Source organism: Heloderma suspectum, chromosome 8, assembly GCF_057233095.1.
Source record: "Heloderma suspectum isolate Gila_16-S chromosome 8, 16-S_ref, whole genome shotgun sequence".
Taxonomy (NCBI): domain Eukaryota; kingdom Metazoa; phylum Chordata; class Lepidosauria; order Squamata; family Helodermatidae; genus Heloderma; species Heloderma suspectum.
Window position 1 is genome coordinate 18,059,296 of NC_139465.1, and position 19,472 is coordinate 18,078,767.

Consider the following 19,472-nt stretch of genomic DNA (forward strand, 5'->3'; position numbering starts at 1 on the left):
AAATGCCCTGGAATATTTTTGCTTGGAGCTAACCACGGCCCTGTTTCCACAACAATGGAAGGAGAAGTGAGGAGTGGCTCATTTGCATTTTTGTAGGAGCTGCTTTTGGTCTGGGCCGGGCTCCACGAGGGTGTACATCGCACCATTCTAAGTGGCTTCACATAGCTTACTTCGCGGGGGGGGGGGGGGGGCGGATTGAACGTCATCTGAGTGGCAGGGGCGGCTCAACCAATAAGAGAGGCTCCCCCCCAAGGCTCCATAAGGAAAGTGTGAAGTAGCTACTTCCCCTTGTGCACATTTGTAAGACAAGCCTCCCAACAAGCCCCCTTTGTAGACCGTTGCTGTGCATGATTGCGGTAATGGAGGGGCGAAAGAAACACTCCCTATGTGCACATTTGTAAAACAAGCTTCCCAACGAGCCCCAAGCCTCATTTAACACAATGGGTGTTACTTCTGAGTAGACACTATTTGGTTTGTGCTAGGAAGCACAGGGATGGGAGACAGGAAACACCTCTTAACCGAGGTCACGGTGAAAGGCACAGCCCTGGGCAGGGCTAGCATACCTGAGCTAAATGCGGGGATTGGGGCATACAACAACTATACTGCAGAGAACCCAACTTAAGGAAAAGAATCGGACTTTAAGCAGTCTCAGGAAATCCAGGTTTTCCCTGATAAGCTCTGGGGTGGCTGCTGGATGGCCATGAGGTCATCTATCACTAACGACCTCAACACGTAGCCAGCTCAGAGTAAATCACTGGGGAAACACCCCCCAGGAGTGAGAAATTTCTCAAATACTGTTCCTGGAAGGCCATCTGTTGCCAAATCTCAGGCTGTTTGCTTTGATCATATCTGTATATATAGCTATATTGTGTTGTTAGAGTGATTTTGGTAAGAAAGGCTTCAAAGCCATGGGAATTTTCCAGTAACCTAATGCATTCACCAATAAGAAGTTCCATGAATTTGACAGCTAAGGGAAATAAAGGGAAAATGCAACAGGTATTGTTTCTACTCTACTTGAAAAAGGACACTGATGGATGACTGTAGTTTTTCTGGCATGTGCTACTCTGACAGGAGCAGTTACTTTCAGCAATGAATCTCTTTGATGTAGCTATCGTATTAAAAGAGCAGGATGCAAGCATATGTTCTATGCTTTGTTTTTGAATTGCTATAGAGTTAGGAAAAGCAATTAATCAATTGCATTTTCACTATAAAACAAGTTTCTAACTTGGTTTCTTGCCTTTAAAAGAAGTGTATGCTGAAGTAGAGTTAAAATATCACTACTGTAGTCCAAATTACTCAATTACTCAGTCTAAATTAGAATGTTGGCTAATGTGCCATAGTGGACAGATAGATAATTACAAAGGACCAACATGCAGATCGCCACTGAAGTAAGTTGATTTTATTTAAATTTATTTCCTGCCTCATCTTTCAGGGGACAGCATAGTCCCATTTTCACCATAGCCACTTCTTCCCCCCACCCCCAAAGCCCCTTTTTCACTGCCACACATTGAGACAGGGAACAAGGAAAGATTTCAACTTTCCTGCTGAAAAATGCTTCTGTGTGGTGCTTATGACAATTGGAAATTGCTCAACGGTTGAGTACCCTCAATAATGTGGAGTGGCTTTGTTAACCAGTGCCAGCAGCAACACTGGCATAAAGCCGCATGTAGAAGCTGTAGCATTTGAAATGAAAAGCGCTCTCCCTGCAAAACCGATGGTATCCACATTATAGTCTGTCAGCAAATATCATTCTGTGGGACCATTAGTAATACAAACATGAGGATAATACCAATTTTTTCATTAGATTTTGCGGATTATGTATTTTGATGGTGGCTGACTCATATCCTTGGCAGAGTGGAGTTAGTTTTTAAAAAAATGGTGCCCAGTGATTGAGTGACATTGATTATTTTACTACAGTCATGCCAGATATGGGTTGTATGGTTTCATGTGAACCATACTGTTGCCACAAACTGCCATATTGTGTTAGAAATGGTTTTTGTTCTAATAAATGTGAAAAACCAGTCTTAAGTTCAAAGCAATATTTCTGCTATAAATGCAGTGCACAAAGAGTAAATACTGCTGTGAAACATGAGATGACAGTAATGTATCTTAGGCTGCTTCCATGTCATCATCACTAATATCCAAATCCAAGTCATCTGAATCTAAGTTGTCACAGAGAGCCTCATCTCCAACTTTTTAAAATTAATAATTAAAGTTTAAATTATGTACAATTAATTAAACAGTTGTACAAATAGCAAACTGAAAAATGTGATTTAGTCTGCCAACAATTAAAGAAAAAAAATGTCTAAAGTGACTGTTGCTCATATAAAATGGTCATAACAGAAATATATGCTGTATTCAGTAATACTGATTTTTCACATTTCTTGGACCAAACAACATTTATTTTACACTATTGCACTTTGTAGCAATAGTATTTTTCATTTAATACTATGCAACCTATATTTGGTGAAACTTAGTCAAACAAAACATGCCATTTTAAATGCCATGGACACCTTTTTTTTAAAAAAAAAGTAACTCCCCTCTACCAGAGATGCGAGTCTCTCTGTCAAAATGTGTGATCTGCATGACACAATGAAAAAATTGATACCACTGCCGCGTTTGTGTCACTAACAATCTCATAGGTTATGTTTTTTCTGCATTTGCTGACAGACTATTGTGAGCTATTTTCAAATGTTACTGACCCTTCCTGAAGTACCATCATATGAAGTCACTACCATATGGTGGCACTTTTCAGCAGGCTCCCTCTGTGGGCTGTAATGTTTGAAGTGGTCCCAGGTGTCTCATCTTCAGATGCACATTTGTATAGGTTTTCCTGGGGCTCTTCATAGAAGGGAAGGGACTCAAATACTCAAGATCTGGAGATTTATACTGTGGCCAGTAAAACAGTCAAAATATGTATTTATGATACTAATAAATGCATAGTTGAATACCTGTTTCCCCTTTAAATTGTGGACCATAATGTACAAAACTATAGGCAAGATGAATTGACCAGTGGAAGATGTACTGACCTCTTAGATTGCAATGTGTATTTTATTTATTTATTTGATCTTCAGTGGGATTTACAACAGACTACATAAATTTGCTATGGTGTAAGCTCTAATAGGCTAGAGCCCACCTTATCAGATGCAGTTGGCAGATATATACATATAATTACACACACCTGAACAGAGGGGTGGAAGTAAACTGAAGGGTCAAATGGAAAGGCAAATCTCATAGACCCACTAGCCTCTTACCTTTCATGGCCTTCTGATCCTATCATTTATTTATTTATAGATACACTCACACTACACACAGAACACACACAGAACACACACACACACACACACACACACACACACATATATATATATATATATATATATGATGTATGAGAATTTGTTCCTTTTCACAAACCATGCGAATGTGTCCCGTTCGCAATCCCAGATGCGAGCAGGAGTGCAGTTCTCATGAAATTTTTGCGATTTACCAAACTTGTGTTTTCATTCTAAAGTGTGCATTCCCCCCCCCATCTGCAATTTCACACCTTAGCCTATGGAGGGAAAGTGTGCATTTCGGGTATGCGCTTTTAAAAATGCACATTTTTCCCAATAAAAAGAAATGCTTGCTTTTGGGAACGCAAACAAAGTGAACCAAGCTTCAAGGAGGAACTCAGAGAACCTCAATGAGCATAAACATCACATGTTCACCCATCCCTTATATGTATGTATGTATACACACACACACACACACACACTTATACGCATACACATTCTGAACCTGTCTATTTATCTGTCTAAATATCTGCCAACCAAGAATAACACTTTACACATTTTATAAAATGGGATCATAAATCCCATTTTATAAAATGGGATTTATGTTTTTAAGTGTTTAAATTTAATTTAAATTTAAATTAAATTAAATTAAAACACTTAAATTAAATTTAAACACTTAAAATTTAATTTAAGTGTTGGAAGAGGTGTCTCCATCATAAATCTGTTATTCTTTAAGGTGCCTCAAAACCAACTGAGTGCTTTTGCAGTAACAGACTAGTATGGCTATGCCTCTGGAATATTTCACTACCTCATAGTTGTTGTGAGAAAAAAAAATAGATGAACCCCATGTGTACCACCATTATACAAATGGTAGATAGATGGTTGCCTTTCCTACCATTCACAATTGAGCATTTTGAACATCTCTGGAAAATGTTAATAATTTGGCATCCCAGTGTCAAAAATGGCAAAATCATACCAAATAGAGGAGAAAAGCATTTTGGCAGTTTTATCTGCAAAATTCCAAACAGTCTTTATAAAGGAATGTATCAAAAGGATGAGAAAAATTCTAGACAATTGTCAGCACACAGCATGTCACCTTTTGTCGCATCTAAACAGCGGCATTGATAGGATACATAACAAAGAAATTGAAATAAGCTAGTAAATGTGTGTGCTGATATTTGGCTGAGACAGAACATGAAATAATGGAGATGCAATGTAATGATAATCCTGACTCATGCTGGGTGTAAATATGTAAATATTCATGAAGTGTGTTAAGAATAAGCTTGTTATGATGGTAATGAAAAGCTTCATTAAAATGTGGAGTTGAGAGGAAAACATCTGAATCATATATTTGAAGATCTTTGCAGGGAGGAGGAAGTAAAGCTTACAATACAATATAAATTACTTGACTTGCAGATAAAAGCATTCTATTTGTGTGTGTTTCCTTCTCCCAAAATCAGGATCACTCCCTTAATAAGTAATATAGTATTAGCAATGCGTATAGTGCTTTACAGGGAAATGTAAGTAAGCAGGGGGAGACTAGTCCTGCTTTGATGAGCCTACAGTCTAAAAAAATGTTTAAGTGTTGGAAGAGGTGTCCCAGGTTTCCTAGAATGCTAAAAAAAAAAATTGAAGAAAAATTCCTGGAGGATTTTCTGTCAGTGCAGCCTTCCCCAGCCTGGGACCCTCCGGATGTTTCAGACTACAACTCCCAACATTCCTGACCATTGGCCATGCTGACTAGGGCTCATGGAAGTTGAAGTCCAAAACATCTAGAGGGCAACAGGTGGGGGAAGGCTGCTTTAATAGAAGTTCACTCACTCCCACCCTCCACAGTCCAAGGATTATATGTGTCCCATGCTCTTTCTGAGAAATAGGTAAGTGGCTAAGGGCATTCATTTTAAACCCTGAAGGTGTGAGCTCACAGTCAACCTTACAAGAGGAGGAGAGGGAAAATTGAACTAAATCCATTACATGTTTCTTTCCTTCTTCTTCAGCAACCAGCAAGCTTTCCTATTACAGAATGTCGAGTGCAACAATGCAAGCTGTGAGGGGGCGCGCCGTATGTTTAAGGTCTACTGGGAGCTCTCAGATCTAAATCAAATCAAAGATGCTGTGGTGGCAACCTTCTTTGACATTTATGAAGATGTGAGTTGAGCTCTCTTTGCTGTTTTCCTGCCTTCTTAATTGCCATCTGCCTATTCTTATTTGAGGTTTCATTCCAAACTAGCACTTCAGAGTATTTTGACTGGACGATCTTCGGCACATAATGAAAACAAACGAGTCAATTGAAAACAATTCATTTAAAACTGAAGGGTGTGCTGACGAGACTTATGAAGATCAGTCATGCTTCATTTCAGCTGCTTTAAATAGATCTATGTTAATAAAGAGCCTAGCTGTTTAATTATTCTTCTTTTTTTTTTTTTACATTGGTGTGGGACTTTCCTAAGGTAGAAGTATACAGGATAATTGAGATGTATTCTGAAACTTGGAACCCTGTTGGAATTCTTAGTGCTAAGAAAAGCATCCACTTGTTCTCTAAGGGCACAGTCCGATCAGGATTCCCATCAGCCTCTGAACTCAGAGGCAGATGGGGATCCTATGCAGAGGGGGAGAAGTGCAGAGGCGATCTTCGCCTCCACGCTCCCCCCACTCTGCATTTTATCTAGATGGGCATTTTCACCTATCTAGCTGAGGTGCTGGGGAGGGGGAGGGAAGAAGGCTGAGGAAGGCTCGTATCCTTGTTTCCCCAGTCCCCTCCCCACCACCAGCACACCCCGTTTCTGTCCTCTCCAAGGGTGCCTTTGCGGCCTCGGAGAGGCAGCCAGCTGGTTCTCTCTGCCGGCTGCAAGGGGAAGGGGACAGGGAGCTTGGACTCCTGAGTCTGAGGTCAGAGCACTGCCTCCAACCTCAGATCCAGGAATCTGACGTATCATATGGCCCGCCAGACTCTGTCTAGGGACCATAGGATTGCTCTCTAAATGTCTGTTTAGGTGATGTTCTCAGACTTATTTTATGCACTGTTATTGCTGACTATTGATCTTTTGACATCTGTTTTTACATGTAAACCAAAGATGTTTTAAAGCGTGCCTCCAAAACTGAATGTGTGAATGCAACAAACATGCGTTTTTCAACCTATGTGTCTGTCCTCCAAACCAGTAGGTCATTATTCCTCTAGTATAGATGGGGATCTCGGGCTTCGAGAGAACAGGTTGTCCCCAGTCATGTCATGATATTATGGCACCACTAGGTTTTGAAACTAGATTTATTACTGTTAAGTATTTTGATCCCATCCCTCCTATGCCCAAGTTGGCTTCTGACAATAGTTAAAAAAAGGGATGATAAAACATTAAAATTAAAATTGCAGTAGTGGTCACAAAAACTTTTATAAAAACACATTTTTACAGCCCTTCCTAGGGGCTATTAGGATTTTCATATGAAACACTTCCTCTGGGTAGAGAGGCAGTCCCACAACCCTAGGGCAACTGCCAAGAAAGGCCTGTTTTTTTTTTCCTGTGGCTGATTTGACCTCTCACAAACATGGTATTCGAAGCAGGGTACCTGAACTGGATCTTAATTCGTGAGATGTGTATGGGGAGAGGCAATCTCTGAGCCATGTCAGTCCCAAGCCCTAAAGGGCTTTAAAGGTCAAAATCATGGAGGATAGGTCTCACAGGAGCTATTAGCCATGATAGCTATGTCCAGAGGAAGTATGCTTCTGAATACCAGAACAACGGGGAAGAGGGGTTGTTGCTTTCGTACCTTGCTTGTGGGCTTCTGACTAGCCACTGCTGGAAACAGAATAACGTATTAGATGGGACTTTAGTGCAGCAGGGCTGCTGTTACCTTCTTATCTCCTAAATCCAAGTCCACCTAACTAGCTCAGAGACCACATTGTCTTTTATTATTACAGGCAGATAACCCCAAGTTGTTAAAAGGGTACAGGACAACTGGGCATTGACTACACTCTTATCCTGCAGACACCACAGATGATTTGCTCACCCCAGTGACTTGACCCTCCCAGGAAATTTGGGACGTTTGCTTACTGAGCTAAGCGAACATAACTCATAAGATTCCAGCTTAATTTCTCGCCTCCCGACTGCCAAATATTCACATAATTCATTTTCACATAGTACATGAGCACACAGGGCATCTGGCTCTCTACATTCAGTGCCAAATTTCTCCTGGCCCCAACGTGATTTCTCATTCTTGAACCTTTAACCACCTCTGTCTGTTCATATACAATCACAATGCTACTCCCAGCCCCTTCCTTTAGATGTAATTCCTTATTTCCTTTCCCCACGGCTACATGCTTATTAGGAAGTTCCAAGGGTGAAAAGTACATCTCCATATTTTTGCTGCGTGTTCTGCCAAATAAGTCATTCAAAATGTTTTCATGTTCTCTAATCTCTGGAGGTGAAGACTGACACTTTTGAAGCATTGTTAAACACAAACCTGATATCTGCTTAGCACAGCAGTGTTTCCTATTGCAGAAAAGTCATAAAACTGACATGCTTCCTGTTAAACATAATGAAGGATGGAATGGCATTGCCCAGAATACATCATTTTATACTTAAACAGATGCCTGCAGACTAGATCTGTGCTAAACTGAGTACAAAAGGAACAGATACAAGGGAAAAATTATTGTTTGGTCATAGATCTCTGAAAACACTCGTTTGGGGTTTCTGTGGTTCTTATAGCAAGCGCTAGCTTCCCATTGTGCTAGCAGTTCATTCCTGCTTGCACAGCCCGATGAGCCCTGGCAGACTGCCAGCATTGGATACTTACCATAGTGCCCATAACACCATTATGGCTTACCTTATGACTTGGGAAACCTGAAGCCCATAGAACTTTATTGAGCTGTTTTCTTTGTCTAGATTGTGCTGCCCGATGTCTTGACGATGAAGGTGCCATTGTCAGAGTAATCAAATTAGTGGCCCTGTTCAGACACACATTGGGGAAGGGTGGTTAGGCTAACCATGATGCATGATGGTTACCACTAACCACTTCAGCTGCTACTGCCACACATGCAGTACCATGTTCCACAATGCGGTTAGACTACCCATTCTCTAACCACCCTCCCTCAGAAACCCACGGTCCTCTGGATGGGCAGCCATGCATCCCAGTGGCTTTTGCGTTGTCAGCCATTTTGGTGTTCGGTGCTGCCGGCCATTTTGGTGCTTGGTGCTGTTGGCCATTTTGGTGCTCAGTTACTCCTTCTTTGGCTGTTCTTGCCCCAGACCTCTATGCCAGCTGTCAATTAACCATGGAGGCTGTTCAAACGTCACACAAAGCCAACATGGTTAGCTCAAAACTCCTGACCATCATGTGATGTCTGAACAGATTTCATGCCTGAGATTTTTATTTCATTCTTTTCTCCATCCAAAAGAAGGACCCTTTTCCTGCCTTCCTCCCACACTCCCAATCCAGTGTCTTGGTGAATTTGAGAAGATCAAAATTTGGAATTCCTAATTGCTTCCCTTTCCTTTTAACAGATTGGAAATATTCTGGCTGAGTTTTTAAAAGTTTCCTTTTGATATGTGTAGTTCTAATAATAAGAACTGGAGTGGCCAACTTCTGTATTCATATGGGCCACTCCATTTTCAAAATATGACCAAGGGACCAGAAATGGGATAATGGTGCATAATCCAACCCTCCTGCAGACTTTATTAAAAAGTGTGTGCCACTTAGCCTTAAGGGTGTCACAGTTAGGGATGTACAGATTTCATAAAATGTGTTCCGTCTGCATTTCATGGATTGTCAGGTGTCTTTTTTTCCATCGTCCACTCACTGGCAGAATCAGACATTTTCTAGTTTCCCAAATATGCACAAATTTGCACTTGCAAAAATACACAAATGCCCCCCAAAGTGTGCATTTTCATGCCTTAACCTGTGGAGGAAATGTACATTTTTGGCTGGTGTTTTTTACTTTTACATATTTTTCTGTGACTACATTTGCATAACATTCCAGAAAGTAAAAAACTGGTCCACAAGTCTGCAGAATCCATGGAATTCAGGAAAAGCTGGTCCACTGTGGAATCTGCAGGTCAGATTAATAGAAATCTGAACTCATTTGTTTCTGTTATGGATTTCTCTGACATCCCTAGTCACAGTTAGAGAACGTGTGCATGTGGCCAGGGCATTACATGCAATAACAAAAAACAATGACAGCATTAAAATATTAAAATATCTCTTACTCCCACCTTCTGAATATAATTTTCTTTTCCTTACAAGTGTACTCGTGGCCAAAGTCTTGGCTCTGGCAACATATAAAATTCTTCGTATCCCAAGTCTGACTCACATCTCTGATTTAGAATTCTGTTTCAAGTTAAAACTCGCTTTGTGATCTCATATCTAGGAACTTTGTTTTATTCTTTGCTGGGTTGTTGGTTTTACTATGCTGGTGCTGCTCAGATCATTTAGTTATACTTGGTTTCTTTTTTTGTTTGTTTCTTTAGGGAATATTGGATATCATTGTCCTCAGCAAGAATCATTATAAGGGAGAGCTCGCTATCCACGCATTAAAAAATAACTTTGAAGCTGATGCCTATTTTGTTAAAGTCATTGGTAAGTGGCTCGCTATGAAAATATTAAAATGCTATTAGGGGGGAAATTTGATACTGCTTCTATTTGCATGCGAAGCCTAGGAACAGCAGAAATATGATTGTATAGTAATGGTGTGAAAAAGAAATGCTGCTGGAAGGTATGTGTGGGAGGACAGGGTTAATAACTAATCTGCATTATTTATTCTTATGTTAGTGCTATCTCTTTTATACTATCCAATATATATATGTAGTTCATTATAATTTATATTACTCCAATACAAAAAGGAGCAAAGGATTTGCACTTGCTTGTATTTAATGATTTTACTTGCAGTTTTATTATTTGTTTTTATACTATATTTATAGTAATAATATAGTAATAATCTCACTAAATAATAACAGTAATAGTATTACTGTTATTAACTTCCAGGTACAGTGCAGAAAGGAGGTTAAAATAAAGACAAAAGGGTGGGGGAGTAGAAAAGAACAAGAATAGGCCTAGCTTCCAAGAGAAAGTTATTTTCAGTACTTCTGCTGTGGTAGTTGAAGAACTGAGCAGCAAGGCATGGGGTCTGCTCCTTTAGACATACATGTTAGGCTCGGGGTGGGGGGCATCTTCTACCATCAAAATGTGTAGGTTGAAACTAATCTGGAAGGTTCTGAATGATGTTCTGTGCAGGTTCAGAACCCCATCTATGTGCCTGCACAGGGACTCCCAAAGAAGAACCAAGGTTTTGTGTGTAGTGTATTCTTTTTAATCTTAAAGCAGAACGTGAAAAACTCAAAAGCCTATGTGATACCACCTCTGTCTTCCTTGAAAGCCCAGGTCAAGCAAGGTCTTCTTCAAGACCTTGGCTCCCCCTCTTTGTCCTGGGGACCATCCCTGCTTAAGGGGCAAGCCAGGTTAGCCTTAACTGTGGTTAAGGTGGAAAGGAGGAAATTTTAATTCAGAGAGGAGGTGGGGAGGGAGTGTGTGATCCAACAAGTGGTCCCAATCTTAGCCTTGGCTAAGAGGGCCCTTTAGTTATACTTGCTCTTGCCCTTTCTCTTTATCAGTCTTCACAGGTAACCTTGTCTGAAGCATTCTTTGTTGTTCCATTCACTTTAGTTTTGCAAGTGCATGTGTCCATTTGTGCTTGTTTCATCATTTTTGTCCCATCACCTGTAAACATTCATAGTGGGAACTGTATTCTGTTGTATAAAATGTATGGAGATGTGCAAGTGATGAGTATTTTTTTAAATGAACTCAGGAAACTTCTTTCACTTCTCATCGATAGGGGGAAATATGCAAGGTAAAGAGAAGTGAAATACTGTCTTCAGCAGCTTTTATCCAGTGCCCAGGAGTTGGGTTGCTTTTAATTATGCTGGGAGTAAAGGGCTGGATGCGCCTGATCTCGTCTGATCTCAGAAGCTAAGCAGGGTCAGCCCTGGTTAGTACTTGGATGGGAGACCGCCTGGGAATCAGGCTTCCTGCACTGAGCAGGGGGTTGGACTCGATGGTCTTTTAGGATCCTTCCAACCCTATGATTCTACGACGTCGAGCAAAGGGCTGGATGCGCCTGATCTCGTCTGCTCTTGGAAGCTAAGCAGGGTCAGCTCTGGTTAGTACTTGGATGGGAGACTGCCTGGGAATCAGTCTTCCTCCACTGAGCAGGGGGTTGGACTCAGTGGTCTTGTAGGCCCCTTCCAACCCTATGAATCTATGATTCTATGATCAGGGCTATGGAGAATTTGCTTCAATACAACATACCCCTTGCTGCTTCTGAGTACACAGGCTATGGTGGGGCCAGTGCACAGTTAGTTCAGTACAATAAGACACATACTCCGGATCACCAGGCACTGTGATGAGGACTATTGATCCTCAGCCTCTGAAGAACAGAATTCATGGTGTGTGTTTATGTGTAGGGTACCTAAAGGTTAAACTGAAATAAAGTTAAGATCTTCTCTTAAAGCAAGTTGTAAGCCCAAATCATTAGCAAACTCTCATTTAATAAAAACACCTCAAATATTTCACAGGTGAAAACAGGACTACTTTTTGGATTTATACAATTGTTATACTGCCATTTTAAGGAAGATCGTAAAATATGGGCAGGTTCATATGGGGGATGGTGGTCTTTTTATTACACATCTATCTTGTCAAGTAGCTTCAGTTGCATGGAGCACATTTTTCCAGCTATGGCTGCAATCCCTGCTGGTTAGAGAGAGAGACAGGCCATGGTTGTCCATGCTCTGGTAACCTTGGAGCTAGTTTGCTTCAATGTGTTGTATGTGGAGCTGCCTTTGAGGTCTGTTTGGAAACTACAGTAAATGTAGAATGCCTCTGCTGGAATTCAGACTGGGACAGATTGATTGATTGATTACATTTATTAATCACCCATCTGGCTGGTTGCCCAGCCACTCTGGGCGATGTACAAAGCATATAATAAAACAGTTTAAAACAATAAAATTCTACAATAAAAACATTCTCTAAAATACCCTAACCCACCCCAAATGCCTGCCTGAACAACCATGTTTTTAATGCATAGCGGAAGCTCATTAAAGAGGGGGCATGGCGGAGTTCCCTAGGGAGGGAGTTCCACAGAGTGGGGCCCACCACAGAAAACGCCCTCTCCCTCGTCCCCACCAGTCTAGCTGTCCGGGCTGATGGGACAGAGAGAAGGCCATCCGAGGCTGATCTTGTTAAGCGGCCTGTCTGGTGTTGCTGGAGGCGCTCCTTAAGATAGGCTGGGCCGGAACCATATAGGGTTATAAAGGTCAAAACCAACACCTTGAATTTGGCCTGGAAAACAACTGGTAACCAGTGCGACTCCTTCAGCACTGGAGTGATGTGATCTCACCGGCAGCTGCCTTTAATCAGGTGAGCTGCCGCGTTCTGTACCAGCTGCAGCTTCCAAACTGTCTTCAAGGGTAACCCCACATAGAGCGCATTATAGTAGTCTAAACGAGAGGAGACCAGGGCATGTACTACCGATGGGAGCAGATGGTCGGGAAGGAAGGGGCGCAGCTGCCATATCAGATGGAGTTGATACAGCGCTGTCCGGCTCACAGCTGACACCTGAGCCTCCATGGACAGCTGGGAGTCCAAAATGACCCCCAGGCTGCGGACCTGGTCTTTCAAGGGTAGCTGTACCCCATTCAACACCAGGTCAGCATCCCTCAGCCTCCTCTTGTCTCCCACCAAAAGTACCTTGGTCTTGTCAGGGTTCAGCTTCAGCTTATTCCTCCCCATCCAGCCACTCACCGTCTCCAGACATTTGGACAGGGATTCTACGGCCAACCTTGGTGAAGATTTGAACGAGAGGTAGAGCTGCATGTCACCCACATATTGATGACACCGCACCCCAAACCTCCTGATGATAGCCCCCAGTGGCTTCACATAGATGTGAAATAGCATTGGGGAGAGGATGGAACCCTGTGGCACCCCACAAGTGGCCACGGGTCCGAAACCTCCTCTCCCAGTGCTACCCTCTGGTACTTGCTGGAGAGGAAGGACCAGAACCACCGCAGTACGGTGTCTCCAATGCCCAACCCCTCCAGGCAGTCCAGGAAGATACCGTGGTCAACGGTATCGAAAGCCGTTGAGAGGTCAAGGAGAACAAGGAAGGAGCATTCGCCCCTATCCAGAGTCCTCCTCATATCATCCACCAAGGCCACCAAGGCCGTTTCTGTCCCATGCCCAAGCCTGAAGCCCGACTGAAATGCGTGTAGATAATTGGTTTCTTCCAAGTGTGCCTTCAACTGCATCGCCACCACCTGCTCAATCACCTTGCCCAAAAATGGCAGATTCGAGACTGGGCGAAAGTTGTTCAGAACTTTCAGATGGCATCACGCCCTCCTCAAGGGAGGCGTTCACCACCGCCCTGATCCCCTCACCCAGTCTCTCTCTGCAGCCCATAATGAGCCAAGATGAGCAAGGATCAAGTAAGCAGGTGGTCGGCCTTACAGATGAAAGCACCTTGTCCACTTCATCAGAAGGAAGAAGCTGGAACCAATCCCACAAAACTGGTTTGCCACAGGCCGCCTCTTGCTCACTAATTGTATCCACAGCGCACGGAGTAACACTCCTAATCCGATCAATTTTATCTGCAAAGTGCCTTGCCAGGTCCTCACAGGAGGCCTTAGAATGCTAACCACTTGGAACAGCCTCCTGGGACAGCACTCTGCAGATGCGATAGAGGCAGCATAATATTCCTTTTTTGCTGCCTTCACCGCCACGTGATAGGCTGAAGATACAGCTCTAGCCCGTGTCTGATCATCTTTGGAACGAGACCTCCGCCACCGGTGCTCTAGCCATTTCACCTCCTGTTTCAGAGCTCGTAACTGCGGATTGAACCATGGTGCAGTCCGAGCCCTGTTCAGGGGGAGAGGGCGTTTCGGAGCCACCCGATCTAATGCCCCAGTGATTGCGGCATTCCAGCCACCCACCAGGGTCTCGACCGAGTGGCCGTTGGTGTGCTTCAGAGAATCCCCAAGCGCGTTCAGGAATCCATTCGGATCCATAAGACGCCTGGGGAGGACCATTTTAATGGGTCCTCCACCCCTGCAGAGGAGTTGTGGAACCAAGAAGTCTAATGTCATCAGATAGTGATCTGAGCATGACAAGGGGGTGGTGAATATACCCCCGACTTCCAGATCACTCCCCGCTTCTCCAGAAACAAACACAAGGTATAGTGCATGACCGGCTACATGGGTGGGCCCAGTTAGAATATGGTGCAGCTCCCAGGAAGCCATGGTCTCCATGCAGTCCTGAGGTGCTCCTGTGAGGATGGCCTCTGAATGTATGTTGAAGTCCCCCAACACCAATAAGTTAGGGGACTGCACACACACATCAGAGACCACCTCAAGCACCTCGGCCAGGGAGTCAGTCATGCAGTGGGGTGGACGGTACACGAGCAGAATCCCCAGACTGCCCTTTGGGCCCAGCCTCCAGTACATGCACACAGCAACCTTGGTCTCCTGGAGAGTGGGTCTGGTGAAGACCAAGGACTCTCGGTAGATAACAGCCAGTCCCCCTCCCCGATCCCCAGCCCTCGGCTGCTGTGCATACGAAAATCCAGCTGGACACATGGCCGCCAGAGTTGGAGCAGTGGCCTCAGCCAGCCAGATCTCCGTAATACATGCCAGGTCTGCACCCTCATCCAGGATCATGTCGTGGATGAGGGATGTTTTCTGGGTAACAGACCTGGCATTGCAGAGCAGCAAATGAAGGCCCGAAGATGGAGTCATGCCTCCCCCAACCATCCTTTGGCTCTGGACAGGCCCGGAACAGTGGACAGATATTACAAATCTCCCCCTTGTTCCCCTTACCTGGCATGGCCTGCCCCTAGCACTCCACCAGCGCCTGCCACCCAGCCTCGGTATGTTCTGGCCCCCAACATTGGCCTGAACATATGATTCATATGATTCAGGCCAACATTCTGGCCTGAATATATGATTGTTCAGATCATATCTTACCAGTCTTAGGAGTTTCACTGGCTTGCAGTCTGCTCCTGAACCCAGTTCAAAGTGCTAGTCCTTACATTTAAAGCCCTAATTGACATGGGACGCAGGTACCTGAAGGAGGACCTACTCCCTGCCTGTGCGCTTAGATCGTTTACTGTTTCCAGTGTCTGTGTCAGATGACATGGGTGACAACCTGAGCGAGGCGTTTTTCAGCGGTGACACCCCAATTATGGAACTCCCTCCCTCAGGAATATTGCCTGGCCACCAGCATTACTTATTCAGCCTGGCATTTTAAGTGTTCTGAGTTCGACTTGTTGGTTTCTATTTATTGTATTACTTTGTCTACTGTATTTTAAATTTTATAAACCACCCTGGAAGCAAATGTGATGGATGGCAATATACAAGCATTTTAAATAAATATACCATTCTTCCTTTAGAAAGTGCAGAATGGCTTACATGATGCTCCCAGTAGCCTCCCATCCAACCACTGGTCACCTCAGTACCTGCTTAGCTTCAACAGTGCCCACAGCACTTAGTGCTCCTAGCCTCACTGTCTGAGCCCATTTTACCATCGCTTTAGCTTACATCACTTGACTAGGGAAACAAAAGAATTCACTGAATACTTAAGGTCTGATGTGTGCAAGATGATGTAATTTAGTAGAGTATGTAATAAAATTGTTCAGTTAAATACAGCTTTCCTTTCTTCAGATACCTACTGGGGAAAAAATGTGACCTAAATATTATATTTAAGATGCTATAGAAAGTTTGAAAATATAATAAGTCCAGAATAACGGTGTACACCCTCCTGAGATCCTTTTCTTTTTCTCTATCATTTCCCTCTAAAGTGGTATTCATGTTCCTTGTGTCTAAAATCACAAACCCACCAATTACTTTTTAAAAAGAGCAGTTCTGTATAGAGGGCAAACTTCTTTCAGAGATGCCCAGCTTTGGCACTAGATTATTAAGGAATTGGCTGCTTAATCACAGCATGTTCCATGGTTGAACCAGCTTTAAGTCTTGGCACAAAGATGAAGTGCTTTCAGGAACAGATGTTCTTGGAGGTATTAAGAAGCAGGGAAGGAAGGAAACAGTGAATGAGACATTAATTTGTAGCTGCTGACAATGAGCCTTTTCTTCATTTTCCATGGTCAGGAAGCCATTTCCTCAGGTGTTTGTTCCCTTTGTACTCCTCCCTGCCCCAAAACTGTTAGTGCTTTTTAACTTCTTTGTTTAGAAGCAAGCAAGCAAGCAAATGACACTCATCTAGTGCAGGTGAGACCTAAGGCTGCATCTGTTATGAGTTGGAAGAGGAAGGAAAAGGAAGCTTCCTTTTAAAGCAGTTTGTGTTATAAATGGTAAAGCCCTGATCATCCTTTCAACAAAATCTTCAAATGTAAATGTTGCCTCTGTCACTGTTCAAGTGGGGAGGATCAGACAGAGAGGCTGTCTGCAGTTGATCTGGGTTTTGAACCCAGATCTTGCAAGCATTTTCCCAACAGTACTATCCACTTACCCCACTATGATTTGTTTCTTGTTTGCATCAATGATTCCTTGAGTGCAGTCTTATTCATATTTGGATCAGGTTCTTCTGTTAATATAAAGCTTTCTCAAAATAATAAAGCAGATGGGACCACTAGTTAAACACTACTGGGAAGCACAAAAATGGTGATGTGAGCCAGTGTTTTAAAATTAAAGTTGCATTGCAAGAAGGTTAAGAAAGGAATTTAAGGGTGTTCAGATGCCCATGTTCAAATGCCCAAGCAGTTCACTGGATGACTTTGAGCCAGTCACACACTCTCTCAGCCTAACCTGCCTTGCAGGGCTGTTGCAAGGATAAAATAGCATAGTGCCCTGTACGTCACCCTAAGCTACTTGGAGGAAGAATGGGATACACATTGTGATAAAAATAATAATAAAAGGATGAAAAATAATAATTAATGGAGTATTTATTCAACAGTTGGAAAATAAGCATGGTGAAGAATGTTTACAGACCCATATTCTTAGCATGAATTTTATTTTTCATTCTTAACATGAGAATTATGCCTACCTTTGGGACTGCACTATCCAATCAGGAAATAGGTGTGATAGAAGAGTGATTGCTTAATTAATGTCTTCATTATGCAAAGTAGCATAATTTGGAGAGATCAATAATGTCTTTTTAAATGTTAATGTGAGACAGACAACAGTAATTAATTTTTTATAGGACTTTATCAAGGAAATCCAATGCTTTGCCTGTGCAACCATTTTTAAGTTTGCAGGGAGATGTGCATAGACTAAAGCAGGGCTGAACAACTTCTGGGGCTCCAGAGGCCAATTATCTCCCCACCCCCACCTCAAACCCACTGGGAGCCCCACCCCTCCCACTGACACTGAATTTGCTACTGAAATTTGGCAGTGCAGTGGTATTAAAAGTGACTCTCTTTTAAAGAAAGTGCATAGGGGGCACATGCCTTGTTTTAAAGCAAAATCATGGTCCCAGAAGCCCTCAGGGAGCATGATTTTGCTTTAAAACAAAGTGCATGCTCCCTAAGTTCCTTTAAGAGAAATTGCTGCATTTTTGCTGCCACCATGCTGAATTTCAGCAGTAAATTCAGTGGCATAGTAGCGGGGGCAAAAATGGGGGAGGGGGGTAAAAAAGGCCAGTGAAGATATATGTTGCTCACTCCTGGACGAAAGTAATCCTGTTCACAGTGCAAATAACTACTGCCTTCCTCTCTTGTTTTATTCACAGTTCTTAGTGGTCTTTGTTCAAATGACTGTCCTCGTAAGATAACAGTAAGTCTACTCCTAAAATCTGTTATTGGAAAGGTTTGGTGTCCCAAATCCACATACTCTTTGGCCTTTTCAAAAGATAGTGGACAGAGGGGGAAGTGTAGCTTTGCCCTCATAGCTTGCAAATTAAACGTCATTATAACAAAGCCATTTCGTCCTGGGTGGGAGAAGTTTATCTTTTAATTCAATTGTATGTAATTGTTACTTATTTCCAAATGTGTGCCAAGAAGCAATTCTAAAAATCTTGAGAAATAAGTTTGAAGGAAAGAACTGGATATTCAACTGTATGCTTCCATTTCTTTCTGCAAATCTGCATAATTCTTGGAGATCAAAGTTCACCATTTCCCATCACTCAGACAGTTTTCTACAAGATCTTGCCAATATTGAAAAAGTATGGGAAGGCATAAATACTTCACAAATTCATAAGAACCAGGACTCCAACGTTTTGGAGTTTTTAGCTTTGTTTTGTGGGTTGTTTTTGTAGGCATTTTGAACTTTTCTTCGTAGACATCTGGTCCTTTCCCCTACTCACTGTATCACAAGGTACTTCCTAAAACACAACCAGGTTTTATAAGCAGCTTGCAATGCCACGTGAGTTGTGGGTGGTCAGCATGTGGGTAGTCAGCAAATGGGGAGGGTAAACCCCACTGCATATGCAAATTCCATTACACTGATGCATGTGTAAAAGTGTTTGCTAGATAGGAACATAGGAAGCTGCCTTATATTGAGCCTGACCCTTGATCCATCTAGGACCATTATTGATACTGACTGGCAGTGGCTCTTCACGGGTTTCAAGCAGGAATTTTTCCATCCGTACCTGGAGATGCCGGGGATTGACCTTGGGACCTTCTGCATGCAAAGCAGGTGCTCTACCACTGAGCCACGGCCTTAGATCACAGCACTGATTATTCAGTGTGCTTGACTGTAGTCTTGAAAGGTGTATAAAAAGTGCATTAAATAAATAAATAAATAAATAAATAAATGAGATATGTAACTCTACGAAGTTTGCTCTGCCTTTTCATTGACCATTTTCTATCATGTGACATATCCTCCAAATAATAAAACTTGAACAAACATTTTAAAGAAATAATTTTAAAAGTCGTGTCAGCAAGGCCCAGTTTGTGAGAGCTACTTTTAGGCTTACCCACTTGACAGCTTAGGTCCCTAAGGCATAGTGTGTAGTTGAAATGTTTGCCTCTCACTTATCTACTTTGGACTTTGAGGATCAAGTCTTCTTGAACGATTTGCCTTATTCTTTATTCTCCCTTCCCAAAGGTAACGTATCTTGCCACTGTCTTGACGCTTGGAGGAAATAAATGTAAAGGATATTCTGTTTTCCATATGCTTTGTCCTTCTGACTTGTATTCACGTTTGTATTAAATTCTCTAGGAGGCATACGTGAAGTTCATAATGATTTTGACTTCTGAATTACTTCTTTATCGTA

At 42.6% G+C, this 19,472-nt stretch overlaps 1 protein-coding gene across 1 annotated transcript in view; it reads left to right on the forward strand.

The window, feature by feature from the left end:
- ITFG1 (integrin alpha FG-GAP repeat containing 1) overlaps positions 1-19,472 on the forward strand; it is a 172,990-nt gene that overhangs the window by 109,744 nt on the left and 43,774 nt on the right. The window contains exons 11-13 of the mRNA XM_084813044.1: positions 5,270-5,420; positions 9,731-9,839; positions 17,988-18,031. Coding sequence (XP_084669170.1) covers positions 5,270-5,420; positions 9,731-9,839; positions 17,988-18,031 — 304 coding nt within the window. The remainder of the gene's footprint in view (positions 1-5,269; positions 5,421-9,730; positions 9,840-17,987; positions 18,032-19,472) is intronic.